General features: G+C 39.8%; 1 protein-coding gene across 4 annotated transcripts in view; it reads left to right on the forward strand.

Moving 5' to 3' along the window:
* spag9b (sperm associated antigen 9b) overlaps positions 1-20,329 on the forward strand; it is a 30,745-nt gene that overhangs the window by 6,766 nt on the left and 3,650 nt on the right. For 2 of the 4 annotated variants that reach the window (XM_077502075.1, XM_077502074.1), the window contains exons 2-26: positions 380-500; positions 2,267-2,337; positions 2,518-2,618; positions 6,269-6,416; positions 8,586-9,009; positions 9,090-9,183; positions 9,346-9,470; positions 9,956-10,013; positions 10,600-10,752; positions 10,834-10,891; positions 11,000-11,130; positions 11,497-11,553; positions 12,857-13,036; positions 13,131-13,263; positions 13,565-13,648; positions 14,387-14,548; positions 14,639-14,810; positions 15,283-15,495; positions 15,557-15,659; positions 16,497-16,625; positions 16,711-16,791; positions 16,877-16,944; positions 17,012-17,160; positions 19,142-19,313; positions 19,441-19,554. In XM_077502075.1, coding sequence (XP_077358201.1) covers positions 380-500; positions 2,267-2,337; positions 2,518-2,618; positions 6,269-6,416; positions 8,586-9,009; positions 9,090-9,183; positions 9,346-9,470; positions 9,956-10,013; positions 10,600-10,752; positions 10,834-10,891; positions 11,000-11,130; positions 11,497-11,553; positions 12,857-13,036; positions 13,131-13,263; positions 13,565-13,648; positions 14,387-14,548; positions 14,639-14,810; positions 15,283-15,495; positions 15,557-15,659; positions 16,497-16,625; positions 16,711-16,791; positions 16,877-16,944; positions 17,012-17,160; positions 19,142-19,313; positions 19,441-19,554 — 3,301 coding nt within the window. Of the gene's footprint in view, positions 1-379; positions 501-2,266; positions 2,338-2,517; positions 2,619-4,977; positions 5,265-6,268; positions 6,417-8,585; positions 9,010-9,089; positions 9,184-9,345; positions 9,471-9,955; positions 10,014-10,599; positions 10,753-10,833; positions 10,892-10,999; positions 11,131-11,496; positions 11,554-12,856; positions 13,037-13,130; positions 13,264-13,564; positions 13,649-14,386; positions 14,549-14,638; positions 14,811-15,282; positions 15,496-15,556; positions 15,660-16,496; positions 16,626-16,710; positions 16,792-16,876; positions 16,945-17,011; positions 17,161-19,141; positions 19,314-19,440; positions 19,555-20,329 lie in introns of those variants that run through there. The other 2 variants (XM_077502076.1, XM_077502077.1) reach the window with 1 other exon arrangement.

A 20,329-nucleotide genomic window follows, 5' to 3' on the forward strand; every position in this document is an offset into this window, starting at 1 on the left:
TTTAGCGGACTAATTGTGGGAAGGGATCATCCGTTAGAGCTGATTGTCTGTTAAATAGAAGTACTTTTTTTTTTTTTTTCTTGGCTTAAAAAATGCCCAGCACAGCAGAAAAGTATTCAAAATAAATATGAAGGTACTTGAAGCACTTTCAGCTGGGAGCTCAATCGAAATGAATAGTTAGCTACGTGCATACAGTGATGCTAAGCTAATGGCCATGTTATTATGGGTTTGAATCTTGCTGTCGGCTTTCCTGTCTGGTGTTAGCACGTTCACCGTGGGCATGCGTGGGTTTTCTCTGGGTACTCTGGCTTCCTCTCACGCACCAAAAAAAAAAAAAAAAACGTGCAACGCTCTGATTGCTTTCTTCTTTTATCCGCAGCGATACATTGCAAATGAAGACTCCTTGGACGGCGAGAGGAAGGATCTCCAGGCTCGAGTGGCGACGCTGGAGTCGCACACGCGTCAGCTGGAGCTCAAAACAAGAAACTACGCGGATCAAAGTAAGTCTGTCGGAAGAGGTGTGAGGCACACACAAGCTCAAAAAAAGCTGACAGCTTTTCAAATCTTGTGACTGTTTGAAGGCGATATTGTGCCAGAGGGACGATAGATGGCTGTCAATGTTCTTGTATGAACAACATTAGGAAAAATTGGTTTCGCAACTAAGATAGTTAAGGCACTTCATGAACTGTAACAGAACAATATACTGGGTAAAAACAAACTAAGCAATTTTAGAAATTGACCTTAATTGTCAATTAATTTGTTCGGTTAGCCACAATCCCGAAAGATGACAAACAAAATTAGCTGAGCCAGAGACTAGGACTAACCAATTAGAAATACAGGACAAGTTTCAGAGCATCACAAAACAGGGAGGTCATCTTCCCAGGCCGTCAAGAGAAAAAAACACTCATGATGCGTGCATGACTGCCTCGTTGACAGCGCGTGACCGCATGTTTGTTCCAACGAGGCACCGTCACGGTTTTACATGAAGGGAAACTTTGAAAAGGCGCAGTATCATTTTTGCTTTGCGTATTGCAGCGTGACACTTCTCCTTTTGCTGTTTGTGTCACGTTTGGAGTTTCACTTGTCGTATATTCTGTTAGCTGGCAGAATTGGGAGAAGTGTGCTTATTGGTCACCATTAAACCCTTCTTTTTTTTATTTTTTTTTGTCAACATCATTAGCACTGCCTCATATTGCTCTCAATAACATTTTCTTTGCACAAATGTCTTCTTTCTTTTTTTTTAAGGGTTGGACCTGAGTCTGTGATTTTAAGCACAAGTTCATCTCGGAATTCGAATTACTACGCTCAGTGATGAAGTAGTCCCGTGTCTCTGAAAATAACTCATTAACTCATTTGATTTGACTTAAAACTGCTTCAAGTTTATAACTCAAAGGAGACATTGATTTTTTTTTTCTTCCACACTTTGAAACAGTTGTCAGGTGTCTGGAAAAAAAAAAAGGTCTCTGACATTTGGTATTCCAATGGAACTTGTTCTATTCTGGTTGATATCACAGCATTTTGGAGGGCAGTCCAGCAGTACGCAAACCAAACGCATAGAACGGCTTTCATTACCATGGCGACCGGGACGGAGCTGGGGCAAGGTGACAAGCAGCTACTTGCTGTTTGCTGCCAATTTAGGAACTTTGTATTCAGAAACTTCGCCAACCCCTACATGACTATTTAAAAAAAAAAAAAAAAAAGTGACAAGCAATCCAGTCTACTTACATTGGCCCAAGTTGAGACTTGTTCGAAGGTGCTGTTGACCACTGCAAATGAATAACCCTTGCACAAAGCCACCACGGGCGAATTTAGACCCACACAAATATTGATTTCACCCTTGATTGGTGGGCAAACATTCCAGAGACCAAACTGTTTATATATTAAACAATGAGACAATTTCCCAATAGGTGTATCCTTTAAGTAGCTGCTTTTTTTTTTTTTTTAGACTGCATTTGTTCATTGTTAACTTCACATCTTCATAAAATTGTGCGTGACACTTTATTGCACAGGTTTCGTAAGAATTTTAATTCATAAAACAAACAGAAAAGCTTGGAGAGTAAGCATAGTGAGACGATGGGATTGAGGGGCCCCCTTCTGGTCATGAACTTTCAGTGCAGCTGCCAACTTAGCAACATTGAGTTTAACTTTCACACTTCTTTGCTTTCTTTTCACTTCACTGTTGAATCATATGTGCTACATTTTATAGAAATTTCTTTCTTTCTTTTTTTTTTAAATTTATTTTTATTTTTTATTTTTTTTAATGTAGTCAGCAGATTTGAGGAGAGAGAAGCGGAACTCAAGAAGGAGTACAACGCTCTCCACCAGAGACATACAGAGGTATTCTGTTATAAAAGACCAACTCTCTTATCTTACAATTGCAACCCAGCAGTATTACTATTTTTGATTTGACACATTATTCAAATTAGTTGCCAATACTATATACTTATTATAGTAAGTGTGTCACATTTTACCAAATGAACGAAAACCCGATTTATTTGACCTTACCTAACCTTGCAGATGATCCACAGCTACATGGAGCACTTGGAGCGAACTAAACACCAGCACACAGTCACAGCGGAGCCCTCAGATTCAGGCACTGGCACGTCTGCTAAACTGCGGTAAGGCCTAACGCGTCTCCTTGAAAGTTCTTCCAAGCAGATGGCAGCCACAGAGCATGCATTTGTTATATCGTCGATTTTGATAGCCATTGATTTAGTCTTGACAATAGTGTTTTAGTGGTGCCATTGATTGGAAAACCGACCACGATCGGACAGTTTTCATGAAATAGTATTGATCAGTAATGCCAATCAAAGCCTTTCGTTGCCGATCACCAAAAACAATCATCCACAGTTCATCCTTTGCAGCCGGCAGCCGTGCAGCAGCTAACAAACTCACAGCTAAGAAACATTTTATTGCATTTTGTTTATTTCACTTTTTGCACTATTTTAGTCTGTTGAGAGATTTCCATCTGCATTCTGTACTAAGATCATATAACCAATAGCCACTCGCTATAAATAAATGAAGGAATATAAAGCTAATAGACAGCAATGTGCTGCCCTTCCTTGAATTAAAAAAGAATCAGAATCAGAACGTGAGCTTGGACCAATCTGCCGTGAAGCATGGCAGAGAGTCAACTCATAAAATAGGAGGTAGTGACATTGTATTGACGTTTGATAGTCGTTTGATGGATTGTGTTACTCAGATGTTCCACTGCATATACTGTACTAATCTGCTTTCATGGAATAATGGACCTTGTGGTTGACTGCTCGTTTGGAGAGCAGATTAGGAGGACCGAGGGCAGGATTAAAAGGGGCCGGTCGCCCACTGTAATTATCCAACAGACAATATCTCTAGATGAGAATTTTTACTGACATTTCACCAGCATTGCATTTACGGAAATTTCCTCACCCGATACGTTGACACGTATTTTAACAACATTCAGTAACATTTATGAAAGGTAAGCAGTAGACTGCTACACCATGAACAGATGAATTAAAATGGATTCGCTCTCGATTAAATCAAATGAAATCTGTCCTTGATGCAGATTAGCATCGACAAAAATAGACCTTTTCACCATAACATCAAACATCCAGGTGGCACTAACTTGTGTTGTATTCTGTTCCATAGCGCCACGAATAAGCAAACTCTTTTATTTCATTTGATCACGGCTTGGTGATATCATGAAGAAAGCGTTGTAAATGGCTCGAATGGTGAGTGAGCCTTCTTCTCGACCGTTGTAGTTTGAAGGTGTGGAATAGGGATCGGCCCATTATTAGATGGCCTGATCATCGGCACCGTTATTTGCCGTTTCGACGAACGTCGACTTCTGGCTTTTTAAAAATTTGGATGGCTGAAAAGAGATCAATTTGAAAATATTTATTGAAGTTTTCGGTTAACTTTGATGCTGAGATGCTGCCGACTCTGCGAACTCTCACATTTTGTTTTTGTTTGCATTTAAATCAAGTGAATGCTTGACATTTCATTTATTTTGACATTTCGAAACCTTTTTCTTACTGTACAAGACTAAACTAAGCTATTTAATTATTAAGGTTTTCATTGATCTTTTTTTTGAGACATGCTGATGACCCTAGGAGCAATCTGAACTATTTTAAAACAAATATTTCTATTGAAGAGTTTAAAAAAAAAATCCAAATTAGAAGTTATTCAACAAACATTATGCTTAAAGACATTTTAACAATGTTATGAGTTAATTTGTATTTTGAAAAGTTTGACATTAATATTTTCCCGTTTACTGAAAATGAATGTAGGCTCCAAATATCGGTTATTATCACTAATACTGTCTCTCTGTCCCCCAAAACACTCCCCATCACTCTATTATCTACTAATAAATAAACTTTTATCTTGTTGGAATAATATTGAAATTACTCAAATTGTTCAAAGATAACCTAACCATACATTTGATCAAAAATCTGATGTTTGAGGTCGATCGCTTTTCTGCTACCCAGAAGCACACCTGTTGTTTACAAACACTTTGAATTGGTCTATTGAACATGTACGAGAGACAAAAAAAAAAAGAAAAGAGAACATTTCCCTCAGTGACTGTGTGCAAATAACCTAATTTTGATGCACCACCAAAATCTCTCTCTCACACACACTAAGACAAAAAAAAAAGCAGATTACTTTGGGGGATTGCAGCCAGGAAGCTGCAGCCTGCAGAAGCATATTGAGCAGCTGCCTCAGCATCCGACAGAGAGGGGGAGATGGAGAAATGTGGGCGAGAGAGAGAGAGAGAGAGAGAACGTCAGCGCATTCTGTACTGCACAGTGCCTGCTGTGTCACATATCGGCAGAGGATGGGAAGAGGTGACAGGGCAACAAGAACAGATTCACCAGAGGAAGACGGTGCTGGAGTTAACCAGGCTCTCCTTGCCCTCCATGGATGATTTTCTTCCCTCCTCTCTTGTCTGCTGCTCTGCTTCGCTCAGTTGCTGTTCCTGAATTCCCGTTATTGTGACTGTCTGCCTCGCAACTGAGCTAGGCTATACAATAATAGTGCTATTTTATCTTGGTTCAGTTAAGGTTAAGCCAGCTTCGATTCCCCCCAAACATTTTGGCACCATTGAGAGGCGGGGCCATGAGCCCCGGGCGAATGCTGCTTTTTGTTTTTGGCTTTGTTGGTGGAGCAGTGGTCATCAACTCTGCTGTGCTGGTGTCTCTGTCAGTGCTGCTGCTGGTTCACTACTCGGTCGCTACCGGCGGCTTACCTGCCCTGCCATCTTTTCCCTCCATACAGCGTCTCAGCAGGTACGCCGAGTGATATGGTTTATTGTACGTTTGTTTCCTGCTTGCCAGTTGCCACCCGCGTTCATGCTAACGGATGCAGCCTGTTTGAATGCTAAACAGGCACTTTGTTGTTGTCCCACAGGAGCTAACTTATAGGTCGCAGACAGCTAAAGAGGCATGCGGGGGTGTTACGCCAAAAACGCTTCAGTGAGAATATGTGCATCGTCAGACTCGTGTTTTTAAATAACCAGCGGTTTGAACAGCCAACAAATTTGTAAACAAATTATCACTGGAGGACCAAAAGGATGTTATTTTCTGCTCAATAACTACCAATGCAAATTAGTCTTTTATGACAAATGAAAAAGAGAACTAGCTAAAATACAGAAAATTGTAAATAAAAAAATGTAAATAATGGTTGGCCTGAAGCAACTGCTGTTTCTGTTGTTTATTGTTTATGCCTTTCATCACTAGTGCTTTATCACAGCTATTGTTGTTCTCCTGTACAGTCTCCATCATACCTATTCACTGAAAGGGAAAGCCAGCACTGTCTTCATGTTCATACAATGCTGCTGGGGTGTTGCAAACATTTCCCACCAATTAACCTGTTTCTTCGTTTTCTTTTCAAAGCGCTAACGGTTGCTAAAAATGGTAATCCTTAAAAGGATTTTTTTCGTGGTGTCATTTTTTTAATCACAATGTTGAATACTTGGACTTGCACTAAAGATCCACGTTCGCTATTGATATTGAAGCCAAAATTCTGCTTCGGTGCTTGGTCAAGTCGTCCCACAATTCGAGTCACCGCCAATTCATGCACAGTCCTATGAAATACCTTCAAATATTTTATCATTCACAGTTTATTCATGCATTGTCCACCTTCTGATTCTATGTATTGCACGCAGCCTGTTATTTCTAGGGAACATATTATTTTCTCATTGTGGTTCTGAACAACTTGTAACTTTTCTACTTGTTTTCTTGCCTCATCTGAATTAGTGTTCTGTGTTTGCCTCTTGCCATTGTGTAACCAGGAAGGATCGTCCCATCTCCATGGGCATCTTTCAGGTGCCAGGGATTGATGGCATGAGCGCTGACCCCCACAGGGACCCCGCGGATGTCCAGGCTGAACCTTGGAGATTCAATAACCTCAGCCATCCAAGGTCTAACACCAGTCTCAAGGTATGTGACATTCACTTCATATTTTCAAATTGTGGCTGCCTTTTTTTTTTTTTTAAATGATGACTTCTAATTACGTTAAATTCAAACATGAGAGTTAAGGCCTTCCCACGTTATTTCTTGGTTCAGTGAGTGTAATATGTAATTAAAATGTGAGTTCTAAAATCAAGTCTACATTTCTGTTGTAGAAAAAGTATTTGTGGGTGTCTAGAATTTTGAACAGCTTGTGTTGTAACCGGGTGGCCTGGAGCCCAGTAAGTGGAGGAAACGGTGCCATTCAGGGAGAGAGGGAAGGACAGAGAGTCTTCACATTGTTGCCGTTAGAAACCACACGGCAAGCAGGACTACATCATCAATATGAATGACTTTGCTCACACCAATCGGCTGTAACATTATGACCACCACATCTAATTACAGCTACGCTCAATTAAATTTAAAAAAAAATTTGGATTGAGAGTGACACGACAAAGTTGCAGAGTTGGAGTTTATACATTTTTTTTTTTTTTTTTTTTTAATTCAATGACAATATTTCCCCCCTATGGAAAATCAGCTCCAAATATCGGTTACCGGCTTCCCTGACTACAAAAATTAGTAACGGTATGGGACCTGGAAAAAAAGACAAGAGAAAAAAAGAAAAGAACATCACTATTGTTAAGACACTGTTTTGTACAGGCTTATTTATTTTTTAAGCATACAAACTCTGATGGGAAAAAAAAAAATACACATCAGAAATCAACGTCCTTAAGATTTGATTGTCCATGTGAACGCTATAATGTCGCATATTTTGTTGGCCCAATTTATTGATTTTGTTCATTTTCCTTTCCATCGGCAAAGTTGCTGTTTATCATACCAAAGCTGCAGATGTTCAATGAGCAAAACAAAATAGAGTTGGAACATGCATCAAAGGGCTGCAAAGAGTTATGGAAACTTTGTTGGTGTTGAAAATATGGTCATTTCTGGCCAAGTCTGCATGCCAGTTGGAACCATTGATAATACTCTCATGTGATCACTTAGAAACTAATATTTTTCTGTGCAGCTTGTTTTTAATTTTTCCAGTTATTTACCAAAAGATAAGATATTGAAGGACCACTCCTCACTTGCACCACTATTACTAGTGTTTGTTGCTATATGTGAACTTAATTTAAATTTGTCATTCTTCAGTTTGACGTCCGAAGTGGAAAGTTCAAATTACCGAATCACAAGTCTGATCAGGTAGACATATTTTACAGGCAAAGTGTGTGCGTGTGCAGTGGAAAACAACCAAGATGCACCCGTGTGTGTGATTTACTCAAACTAACCCGCAATACTTGGTTTGGAGGAACAAGTAGAAATGTTAGTTCGGCAACTAACTGTAATGTGGTTGACAGTACTTCAGTAAAGTTTGTATCATATGCGTAGATGATTTTTCTGCTATGTGTGACTGTGACGTATGAAGTGTCAAGGTTATGAAAGCATGGAATTATAATTTTAATACAGTACGTTGTCACGTATCATGTTCATTAAATGTCGAACTTGTGGTTTCATTTGCTTGTTTTTTTTCATATTGTTTGTGTTAATTATGAGTTTAGTATTGAGTTAGTGATTTTACTACTGAGTTACTGCGTAGGTTAGTGAGTATAGGTTGAATTTTATTGATTGATTGATTGATTGATTTGATTTGATTTGTTGAACATATAAACATATAAACAAAAAGCAGCGAAACAATGAATTATAAAAGAAAAATAAAATAAAAAACAAAGCATAAAATCATCAGTTTACATGTTCAAAAGGGAGTAGGAAGAAGTTAAAAACATCTAGTCCTACCCCTTATACATGATATATTCAGACTTATCTCATTATTAATACAATACTAGGTTAATATTTTTAAAAATAAAATATATAAACCTGGTTATGAATACAAGTGCACTTGGACATGCATGCATTTGCCAGCAACATATGTACATGAAATTCATAGACATATACCATAATACATTTATAAATCATATGCTCCTACTCATATATACAATTTTCATGCTGTTATTTGACATACGTAATTTTTTTTAACTTTTTGAATTTGGTTAGATTGCCACTGTAAGAACGGAACTCCACCGGAAACCGAACACCCCCTGTAATCGATTCATACCTATCCCAAACATCCACATTGTTGTACAAATGCAAACCCTCCCGCTTTAGGATGAACTGGCCAACACGAACCACGAAGGATCCAAATCCAGCACTCCAGCCAAGCGGGGAGGTATCTCCAAATGTGTTCCCTCGCCGTCACAAGGAGGGACATCCAAACCCAGCGCGCACGCGTCTCAGATGAGTAGCTCGACGACAAATGCCTCCTCTTCCGCCAAAAGCGGCAACTGTCAAACTTCAGCGCCAACGTCGCCTCGTGGCGCGGCGTGTATCGACGCAAGTCCTTCGTCCAGCCGAGTGGGCGCTTCTGGCTCCGCTGTTGCAATGGAAGCCGACGCGACGCCTCAGGAACATCGCGGCCTCAACAAGGATCTGGACTGCAACGTTGCTAAACCAAACGGCAATCAGAACGTTTCAAGCGTTCAGCCAGGAGAAGAGAGTCAGGAATCTGCAACTCCGCCTCTTGAAGGCAACGGTCAGCACGGCGACAAACAAGACGTGCCCAAAAATTTTGTTTTACAAACACTTACTATGTTTCTCTGCTGCTCATGTTAGATGGCAAAAACAACGTGGAAAAGTCGGAGGTGTTGGCGATTATTGAGTCCACTCCTGAGTTGGACATGGACCTTGATGGCTGCCAAGGAACAAGGTATGACTAATTAAAAAAATGAGAAAAAAAAATTTGCCTTGCTTTGATAATATTATACTTGTGTAGATATTGTAAGTGGAAGTGGATTGTGTAGTAGTGCGACTTGCTCACCATATTGTTGTTGTTTTTACTTTCTGTTTTTCTTTTAAAATCTCTGTCCAGCACACCCACTAAAGGTGGCATCGAGAATCTAGCATTCGACCGGAACACAGACTCTCTGTTTGAGGAACTGTCCTCTGCAGGAACTGACTACATAGGAGATGTTGATGAAGGAGCAGACCTTTTAGGTAATTATTAGCCTTCCCCACTCTGTATATTTGGCTACCATTGCCGTTATCTCCTCCTATAGTTCTCATAAATTGTCTTTTGTTGGCTGCCGGGCTTTGATCAACCTGACAGATGAGTTTTCTGGTGTGTATAAAAGAAAAACTCAATTTCATCATTGGTTGATTTTTTTTTTTTTTTTTTTTTTTTAATTATCTGTTCACCTTTAGATTTTCTTGATAGTTGTGTTTTTGTGATTGCAGTGGTGAATTGTGTTTTAGGCTAGAAACTACCGGATCACTTTGCAATTATACGTGAATACTAATAATAATCTCCGAATCGCTAACCCTTCTCATTGCAATTCACCACAATCAATGCATGAATCTCAGACTACAACTTTTTAGGTAAGACTGAGTTGAGTAATAGATGTCGGAAGCTTTTGTTCTGATATGTTATACTGATTTCTAAAAACTAAATCCAGTATATTTCATTGTGATTTTTTTTTTAGGTATGGGTCGGGAGGTCGAACATCTTATACAGGAGAATGCGCAACTTCTGGAGACAAAGTTAGTACATGATATATGTTTTAATAGTTTGTGGTATGATTTGTGTTTTCTCTATTGACTTTTTACCGATAGGCATTTGGAAAAGGGTCACGCACATCTAGGTGGACGAACTTTTAAAGGTTACTGTACGTACAGCAAGGGTCACCGACCTTTTTGGAGCTGAGCCGAGAGGTATTTCTTGGGTACTGATTGATGCAAAGGGCCACCAGTTTAAAGAACACGTTTGAAATCAATTGGGGCGACTTAACTTTTAATTTTATGCTTAATAATTGCTGACATTCTTATGTGAAGACACTGATCATGTTTGATTTCTCACAATATTTATCAACAGTGATATGAAACGGATTACGATTTACTGTACATGCATCACTATATTTCTATAAATCTCTGCAAGTGACTTTCCAATGATCACTTCTACAAAATAAAAAAAAAATAAAAAATCACAATGTCCCATCACTGCTGCGCCATTTTTCAAACAATCCTACAGGTGACTCGTGTCGTCCTTGGTGACCCGGTACCCGTGGGCACCCGCTGCTGTACAATATCGAGCGAGGGTTTTGAAAGAAAATCCACGTTTGTTTTTCAGAAATGCCCTCAACGTGGTAAAGAATGACCTGATCGCGCGAATGGACGAGCTGGCCTGCGAGAAGGAGGTCCTACAAGGGGAGCTCGACGCCGTCACTCAGGCCAAGATCAGACTTGAGGAGAAGAACAAAGATTTGGAAGACGAACTGAAAAAGTGCGTCCTTTTACAACTTGATATTTTGATGCTTGCTTGAAAATGCGCAATTTGTGTTCAAAACGTTGATTTGTCTTTTAGAGTTCGAGCTGAACTTGGGAACAGCAAACACAAGTCTAAAACCGAGAATGAGGATGATGTGAGTTCTTGATTGTATGCCGTACTGTCTACATGTGTGGTTTGAGAGACTTGCTTACAACGTGTTTCCATATTTTAACACGCAAACGTTGATGTTTGGTTTTTGCAGAGCGATGTGCCCACAGCACAGAGGAAACGTTTCACCAGGGTGGAAATGGCCAGAGTCTTGATGGAGAGAAACCAGTATAAGGAGAGGCTGATGGAGCTGCAAGAGGCTGTCCGATGGACAGAGATGATCCGGTAAACCAAAACTGTTAATATCAGCATTAACTTATTAATAAATATACAGTAATATAAGACTTTCAAACTGAGTAGGTTCGGCTCAATCTTGTCACTTATGTTGTGCACAACCCTATTATATCTATAGAGATGAAACACTACGAATCAAAATTAGGATTATGGTGAAAATTTTGTCCCCGAAATATTTGTACTGTATTTAGTCATTTTAGTTTGTTTTTATTCAGGTGTAACCCACTAACCAAAACTCACTGAATCTTTTGTATTTTCTATTTGGGTCTCCAGTGCATGAAGGTAGTAAAAATGTAAATCAGAAATACACTTGATTGATTTATTTATTTATGTTTTTATTTGTTTTAATACTCTCAGGGCATCAAAGGAAAACCCCGTACTTCCAGAGAAGAAGAAATCCAGCCTCTGGCAGTTGTGAGTTCCTCCTGTTTGTGTTTGCTCGGATACCAGTCATTGTCGTGTTTTCTTTGTCTTTTGTTGATGTTATTTGTGTTACTTTCCCTTTGTATTACATGTTGTATGGGGGTTTCTCCAGGATGTAGGTAAATCTGTGACTGTGCAAATTGTGGTTTTTCGGGTGTGTTGATTTTTCTATAAAAAAAAAAAAATCTCAACAGAGAAGCCTGTCTTGGAACAGTGAATCCATCTAAAGGCTTTTTTTTTTTTGTCTATTGGTTCTTTAGGTCTTAGTTAAAACTGGTTAAAAGAACTATCATGGCAATATAATCACAATACATGAGTGAGTAACTGAAGTTTATTTGCAGGCTCTTCTTTGTTGGGTTATCGCAAGCATGAGTTTTGTTTGTTGTGGAGTTGATGCATATTTCAGAACGGATTAGAGGCCGGTACAGAAGGAACCCAAAGAAGGGGACTGACTTCTGATGACCTCGTCATTTCTCCTTCCCGTTGTGTATTCCTCTATAATCTGGCTGATGTCGTGTGTCTGTGTGCAGGCGGTATGTTGGGAGGGTAGCCGTAGGTCATAATGTCTGATTTCAGATTACAGACATTAAGGTTCTACATTTTTGAGCTTTAGAGCACTAACTCCTTAATGTAAATCTTTGCTTGAGTAGTTTAAGACGACAGGACGTCTCGTCCTGTGTGAGTTTGCAAATGCAATCTAACCTTCTGTTTGGCTGCACGCGTGTTAGATGAGTGCATGTCGGCTGTTGTCAGCAGTTCAGGATTTGAGAATTAGTTGCGTGTTCAGTGGCTGCTTTGTCTGTGCTGAGGGTGCTAAGGTGTGAGTGGGCGTGGCCTATATGCAGACACAGTTAACCTGTCATGGCTTTTCGAGTGGCAGTTAATGATATAACCGGCTCTGATAATGCTATATTTAGGTCAGATGAAGTGAAACAGTGATGGCGCTAATAATTTCGGGTGAAGGGGAATGTGTTTTCGTTTAGTGTTGCTTTGTGCCTTCACTAACGCCCAAACCAATGCACAATACTCACCCTGCAGCCAATGCTCGCCTGTTTTATTGCTGCACACATTTTTTTGCAAACCAGTATTTTGACATATTAATGTATAGCCAACTGTGTAAGTGTTTCCTTTACGGAGGCTGGCATGCAAACAATTTGCCATTGTCCTTTTAAATGCTCAAACCCTCCCTCTGCTGGAGCCACTGCTTGTGTCCACCCGTCTATATGTTTGTCTGTGTGCTCTCCCCTTTCCCGTCCCGTCCCGTCCCGTCCCTTCCCTTCCCTTACAACTCCAGTTTCAGCCGTCTGTTCAGTTCGTCGGGCGGCGCGTCGAAGAAGCCTGCCGCCGAAGCCCCAGTCAACGTCAAGTACAATGCACCCACCTCGCACATCCAGCCGTCCGTCAAGAAGAGGAGCAGCGCCTTGCAGCAGCTGCCCAGCGACAAGAGCAAAGCCTTTGATTTTCTCAATGAGGAGTAAGTCTGTCGGGAGAGATTGGTTATTATTATTAAAAAAAAAAAAAAACACACACACACACATTTGTAAGAGAGCTGATGACATATACCACAGATTGGCAGTGGATAGCATGGTGTCCAGGCGAGAACAGAAGCGGGCACAGTATCAGCAGGTTAAAGCCCACGTCCAGAAAGAGGAGGAGGGCAGAGTGCAGGCTTATGGCTGGAGCCTGCCCAAGAAGCACAAAGTAAGTCGAAGAGTTCCTTCAGCCTCTCATTCATTCATGTCACGGGAGATTCTGAACCTGCCACTTGATTTGAAATCTGTTTATTTCTCCACGAAAGCTCTTATTGTTCCTTTTAGCTAAAATTAGCCGCCACAATTTTTTCGTCATATTCTGTATTTTGAAATGGCGCCATTTGTCAGAGATCGTTTTTGTATGTTTTTGAGAAGAGTTTAAACCATTCCCTGCCAGCCCAGTTAAAATGGGTCTAAAATGGGTCACTAAGGCTTTGTTAGCATCTTGAACTGCAATTTCCTTCTCACAGAACAATGGTGGTCAAGAGAAGATGAAGGACCAACCTGTTCCGGTCTTCCTTAGACCTCTGGATGAAAAAGATGCCTCGATGAAGGTATGTTTTTGTAGTTTTGTAGCATGTAGTTTGGCCCAACAGCTTCATTATTATTTCGTCTATACAATATTAGAACATTTTGTGCAAACGTTATGTTTTGACAATTTTATTCAGTTACAGTATAATAGGGCAAGTTAAATAGTATTTCTAATTTTTTCTAATATAGAATTCTACACTACCACAACAATAGTAAACATAGGGGTAGATTCACTAAAGGTTTGCGTAGCCTTTGCGCAGCGCTAACCGGAAAAAAAAATCGTCTAAATCACGAAACACTGTGGAAATTTGTCACTAAGTGCAATGCCAACCAGATTGCGCCCCGGTGCGATGGTGGTATTTGCGAGTACGAAAATGAGCTAATTTGCATACATTTTTTATTTTCCGATCATTTTTTTTCTGAAAATATACATTTTTTAAATAATTTGTACTTTATGAATGAATGACGTCATTGTCATCCTCTCTGCTTTGTACAGCTTAATGGCCACTAAATGAGGAAAACGCTTCTGCACCTGTCGGTCCAACCTGGCTTTCTGATAATGTCATCTTTCTGGCAACTGTTACTATAACAACCATGTTCTTGGCGTGTAAATCCAAATCCGTTATGCCATGTGTGGTAAATCAGGTGCAAATTTGCTCCCGGCTGTCAGCTTGGTGGGCTTGTTTGCGCCGGTATATGATTAGAGTAATATCCTTAGTGAATAGGTGGGTTTGTGCAAAACTTGTGCGTCTGTCCTTCAGCTGTGGTGTGCTGCTGGCGTGCACTTATCTGGAGGTAAAACCAGAGACGGGGGTTCCATCGTAGGAGCCAGTGTGTTTTACAGCAACGTGTCCGGACCCGAGAGCCCCAAAAAGAAATCAGGATCTCAGAGCAGCCTGGAAAAACTGGATCAGGAACTCAAGGTCAGAGTTTTGTGTTGTATTTTGTCAAATCACAGAAAATAACAATATTTAAACGGAAACGTGGTCATCTCGTTTGCTTTTCATCAAAAGGAACAGCAACAAGAACTGCGGCAACAGGATGAGCTGTCGTCACTGGTCTGGATTTGTACCAGCACCCAGTCGACTACTAAAGCTGTTGTCATTGATGCTAACCAGCCCGCAATCATCCTGGACAGCTTTTTTGTGTGCAATGCACAAGTACTTTGTATCACCAGCGTACCAGGTCTGTTGCTAAGTACTTTATGCAACGAGAAAGTGATGTTTTTGTAAAGTTTAAGTATGAAAGCAAATTTATATACTGCACCAAAAAAAAAAAAAAAAAAACAACAAGTCTCTCAATATGACTTTGACAGGAAAGCTTTGTCATAATATATTTTACTTGTTATGAAGGGAACATATCCATTTATTCCAAAACGTTTTCCGTTATAATATAAGATACCGGTAATTATATCCCGTTATTTCAAGATGAGGTACGAAACAAAGAATATGGCTCATTTAAATGAAATTCAACTGTACTTAATGCTTTTAAGATATGGTCAAATTGTACAGTTATGCAGCTTCATGGATGACTGTTATCAGTAAGTGTCAGGTTAACCCTTTTTGTGCTTGTTGAAGCTACAGTGCCGTGCATTCAAACGAGTCTCCCAGTTTGTATTGTACCCGATTGGTCCGCCACTATACACTATTTTTCGCAGGTGCAAGAGAGACAGACTATCCAGCAGGCGAGGAGCTAACCTTGAGTTCAGAGTCTGCACCAGTGGAAAAGGCCTGCCTGTCCGACAGCGGTAGCAGCACAGCAGGCAGCGATGGCGTGCTCGGAGGCATTACCGTCGTCGGCTGTACAGCTGAGGGAGCGACCGCGGTCCCTCAGACAGCAGACAGTGCAGGCAAAGAAAATGGACAGATGGGTAAGCAATTGAAGCTTCTATCATCGCCCGCTCCGTGTTATTAACTGTGTGACTGTTGTAGAGGCCACTGAGGAGAGTGGAGGCTCTGCTCGTCGTGAACATGTCTTCACTGATCCTTTGGGGCTGCAGCAGGCAGCAGAACCTTCTGCCAACTACTTTCAAAGGTAATAGTAATCTGGTTCACCCAAAATGTGTGTCAATAGGCATTGACCTAGAACTGATGTAAAAGCGCTATATAAATAAACTTGAGTTGAGTTGAGTTGATTTGACAGAATTGAGTGAATGTCAGTCAGTATTCGTCTCAGTACTTCTGCAGGTTCTTTTGTTATTCTCATGCTGCCTTGCATGTGCAGACCCAGTGAGGCGCACGCATTTAAAAATCAAGCAAAATTTGTTTGTGAGCTGTCAAATTGAATATTGTCCACTCTGGAATCGATTATTTGATTATCAATTTTTAGTTAAGTGTTAAAAGTTTTATATCTCATATATTCTCATAACCACGTCAATAGGGACGTAACGATATGCAAACATCACGATATGATTTCTATCACGATATTGTGGGGAGGTTGCCGATATAAAGTCACAATGTTGTAAAAAAAAAAAGAACTCTTACTAAAAAAAACACACAATATTGTGCTTTTGTACAATACAGCAATGAAAAATATTGTAAAAACTTTTCTAAATATAATATATATATCGGTTAACAAGCATATTACTTTACCCCTCATTTGACCATTAGCGTGGATTTTAAACGTATAAGGGCCAAAACATGCTTTGTGAAAATTAAATCGCACTAAAAAAAATGAGCCACCAGAGGGTGCTAGAACTTCACACATTAAAATCAACCTAACTTTTTTTTTAACAGATGTGCTGCTTTTAATATTGTGACATTTCTACACCTTAATTCAATTGTTGACAAATCGTGCTGTGCTGACTTTCTTACTGAAAAGTGAAGTCGCAGTGACATTTTGACAGTTTATGATGACGATTTCCCTGGTTAGAGCGTGTGACCAGGTGAAAGGTGGCATGAGTTCCAACTCCGCCGCTGAGGAGCAGGACCTGATGAGGGAGGAGGCTCAGAAGATGAGCAGCGTCCTGCCCACTATGTGGCTCGGAGCACAGAACGGATGGTGAGAATCAATTGCTGTTCACTTGATAATTTGTTTTGTGAGCAAAAATTCAATCAGCGTGATCGTTACATCCCCCCCCCCCCAGTTTGTATGTGCACTCATCTGTGGCACAGTGGAAGAAGTGTCTCCATTCTATCAAGTTGAAAGACTCCGTACTTGGCATCGTGTAAGTTCATTTAAATAGCTGCTGCTTCGCTGACTGAAAAAGTCTGCCAACCTGACTTTTGACATGTTTTTTTTTTTTGCAACAGACATGTGAAGGGGCGTGTCCTGGTCGGCTTGTCCGATGGCACGTTGGCCATCTTCCATCGTGGAGCTGGTGAGTGGACATAAAAAAAATTCCATCGCTAAAATGGAGCTAAGGTCAACTTGTGTTTTTGTTCCAGATGGCCAGTGGGATCTGACTAACTACCACCTGCTCGACTTGGGGAAACCGCACCACTCCATCCGCTGCATGACCACAGTGCATGACAAGGTGTGGTGTGGTTTCAGGAATAAGATCTACGTGGTGCAGCCCAAAGCGATGAGGATTGAGGTAAAGGAACATTGAAGTTCCTGACTTTAAACTTTGTGAGAGAAAAACATTTCTCTATACTTCCACATTGCTTGCTTGACTCTTTTCTTTTCGTCTTATGAATTTTGACCAAAAGAAATGCACTTTTTTTTTCTCCTCTCATACGTTACACAACATCCAATTGGGTTCATGTTGCTAATTATTTATTTTACACAAAAAGAGAGCTTGGACTGGCACCCAAAATCTCTGTTCCATATTCATGTTGACGGTAGTGACGTTTAAATTTTAGGTAGGAGTGGAAATTTGCTCTTCTAACTGCGGAAACGTTTTATTTTTAGTTTAAAATTGCTTACTTTAATTAACTCGAATCCTGCGTGGCATTGTGGCCAAAGGTTTGTCGATTGCTGTGCCGTTTGGTGCTATAATAATTAGGGGTGTGAATTGCCTAGTACCTGACGATTCGATTCGTATCACGATTCACAGGTCACGATTCGATTCGATACCGATTAATCCCGATACGAATGGTCACGATTCGATACCGATTAATCCCGATACGAATTTATAAGTCGATTGTTGCGATTTTTTTCCATTCAAATTTAGAAAATACTATCAGTAAATTTGTACATGTACACTGTAAGATTTGTATGAATATATTTATCTAAAACTTGAGGCTTATAACCGTGAGGCACTGTACACAAACAGTTTGCAATCTGTTTCACATTTGAACAGCATTAAAATAAAAATATTAAGGCTTAATGTGCCGTTCATATAACATTCTTCCATGCTCAAGGTGTGAATCCTAAAAAAAAAAAAAAAAAAAAAAAAAAAAAAATCGATTCTGCCGATTATTGAATCGATTCGAGAATCGCGCGATGTAGTATCGCGATATATCGCCGAATCGATTTTTTTTTAACACCCCTAATAATAATACATTTGAACCATCCATCCGTTTTCCAAACCGCTTATTCCTCCTCACAAGGGTCGCATGGCAACTTACGTGGTGACTCTCGTTTTGTTAAGATGTACAATTATTGAATTAAGTCTTGTATTTTGTAGCGCTAGAGGTGTAGGCACAGAAATGAAAATCTTTTACTTCTGCCTGCACCCTTTCGGTTGTATGGAATTTGTTTTTGTTCACGTTGGAATTTTTAATTTATCTCGCCAATGAACCGAATACATTTTTCATTCATGTTTGTCGGTTAGTTTACTCTCGGGGTAACAAATGAAGGGCGCTACTAAGCTAGCCTTCTAGTTTAGCAATCGAGCATCAGCCTCAAGAAGGATTTACTATTTACTAGGGATGTAACAATATTCAAACATCGCAATACGATATTGTCACTATATGAAGGTCACCATAGGATAATTATCACCATATTGTGGGGAGCGATATTAAAAAAAAGGTCACAATATTAAACAAATAAAAATGAACTCATACTAAATATTGTGCTTTTGTACAAAACAGCAACACATGTGAACTACCTACAATCTCTAGTAACACTTAATATTGACTATTGAGGTCCTCCACATATTGACTCGGTTCACAAGCATATTACGTTCCCTTTCATCTGACCATTAACATGGATTTTAAACATAGAAGGGTCAAAACATGCCTTGTGAAAATTAAACTGCAATAAATAAAATAGCCACCAGAGGGTGCTAGAATGTCACAAATGGAAACCAACCTGACTTTGTCAACAGATGTGCTGCTTTGAATATCGTGACATGACGACAACAATATTGTGGCCGGTTTATTAAATATGGCGATATCACAATATTGCCGTTATCATTACATCCCTACTATTTATAGTATCAAAAGGTGTAATAACTGACCAGGATTCCACCTTTGGGAACAATACGACGGGTACGTGAGGTCTAACTTTGAAGTCACACCTGAGTATCAGTCGCCAAACTATGAAAAAAAAAAATGTAATGTAAGCAAAATATGGTTATGCATGCTCATTTGACACTGCACCTGATTCTGTGTGTTGACGGGACCGTGCAGAAGTCATTCGATGCGCACCCCCGCAAGGAGAGCCAGGTGCGTCAGTTGGCGTGGGACGGTGACGGCATCTGGGTGTCCATCAGGCTGGACTCCACCCTCAGGCTCTTCCACGCACACACTTTGCAGCACCTACAGGATGTGGACATCGAGCCTTACGTCAGCAAGATGTTGGGTCGGTTTCATTGTCTTAAATTGTATTCCATAGCCACCGTTGCGCACAGGTTAAAATTTTTCAAGGGAAGGTCAGGGTTGCAGTCGATGACAATGATTTGCATACTTTTTTTTTTTTTTTTTTGCAGGCACGGGGAAACTGGGCTTCTCATTCGTGCGCATCACAGCTCTCATGGTGTCGTGTAATCGTCTGTGGATCGGTACTGGAAACGGAGTCATCATTTCGATCCCTCTGGCAGAAAGTGAGTATTGAATTGAAAGTGATGTGCAAGGTGTCCCCAAAAGTACGCGTTGATTTCATGACTGTCTCAGAAAATGAGAATATTGTGATAAAGTCCATTATTTTCTCTCATGCAATTAAATTAGCAAAAAATGTCATTCATTCTGGATTCGTTACAAATCAACTGAAATATTTTTCTAATATTGCTGATGATGGCATTTTTTTTTTTTACTTGGTCTGAGGAAATATTCTAATATTTTAAGATATGATATTTGAGCTTTCTTAAGCTGTAAGCTATAATCAGCAATATGAAAAATAATAAAAGGCTTGCAATATTTCAGTTGATTTGTAATGAATCCAGAATGTATGACATTTTTGCTTATTTAATTGCATTACAGAAAATAATGGACTTTATCACAATATTCACATTTTCTGAGACAGTCCTGTATATCGAAACTCGGCTTTATATCATCAGGATGTTGGGGGTGATCGCTGATCAGCAATTTTAGAAAAGCGATAACCAATCACCGATCGGATCATAAGATAGAAAAATATGAATAGCTTGTTTATGTACTCAAAGTCCAGTTCAGTCAGAAGATGGAGAACTATATATAGTTAAACAACTAGTATATTTATTCTGCAGTGTCACAACTGCCATAGCACATAACCACATATAATTGACGGCCATTGTAACGCATCAGGAAAAATAAAAATAAACTCCAAAAATTATATTTCAAAAAAAAAAATTGCTGGGGGTTTTGCTAGCTCGACTCAATGTTCGATGTAACCGTCGTTTA

The sequence above is a fragment of the Festucalex cinctus genome, chromosome 17 (genome assembly GCF_051991245.1).
Source record: "Festucalex cinctus isolate MCC-2025b chromosome 17, RoL_Fcin_1.0, whole genome shotgun sequence".
NCBI classification, from domain to species: domain Eukaryota; kingdom Metazoa; phylum Chordata; class Actinopteri; order Syngnathiformes; family Syngnathidae; genus Festucalex; species Festucalex cinctus.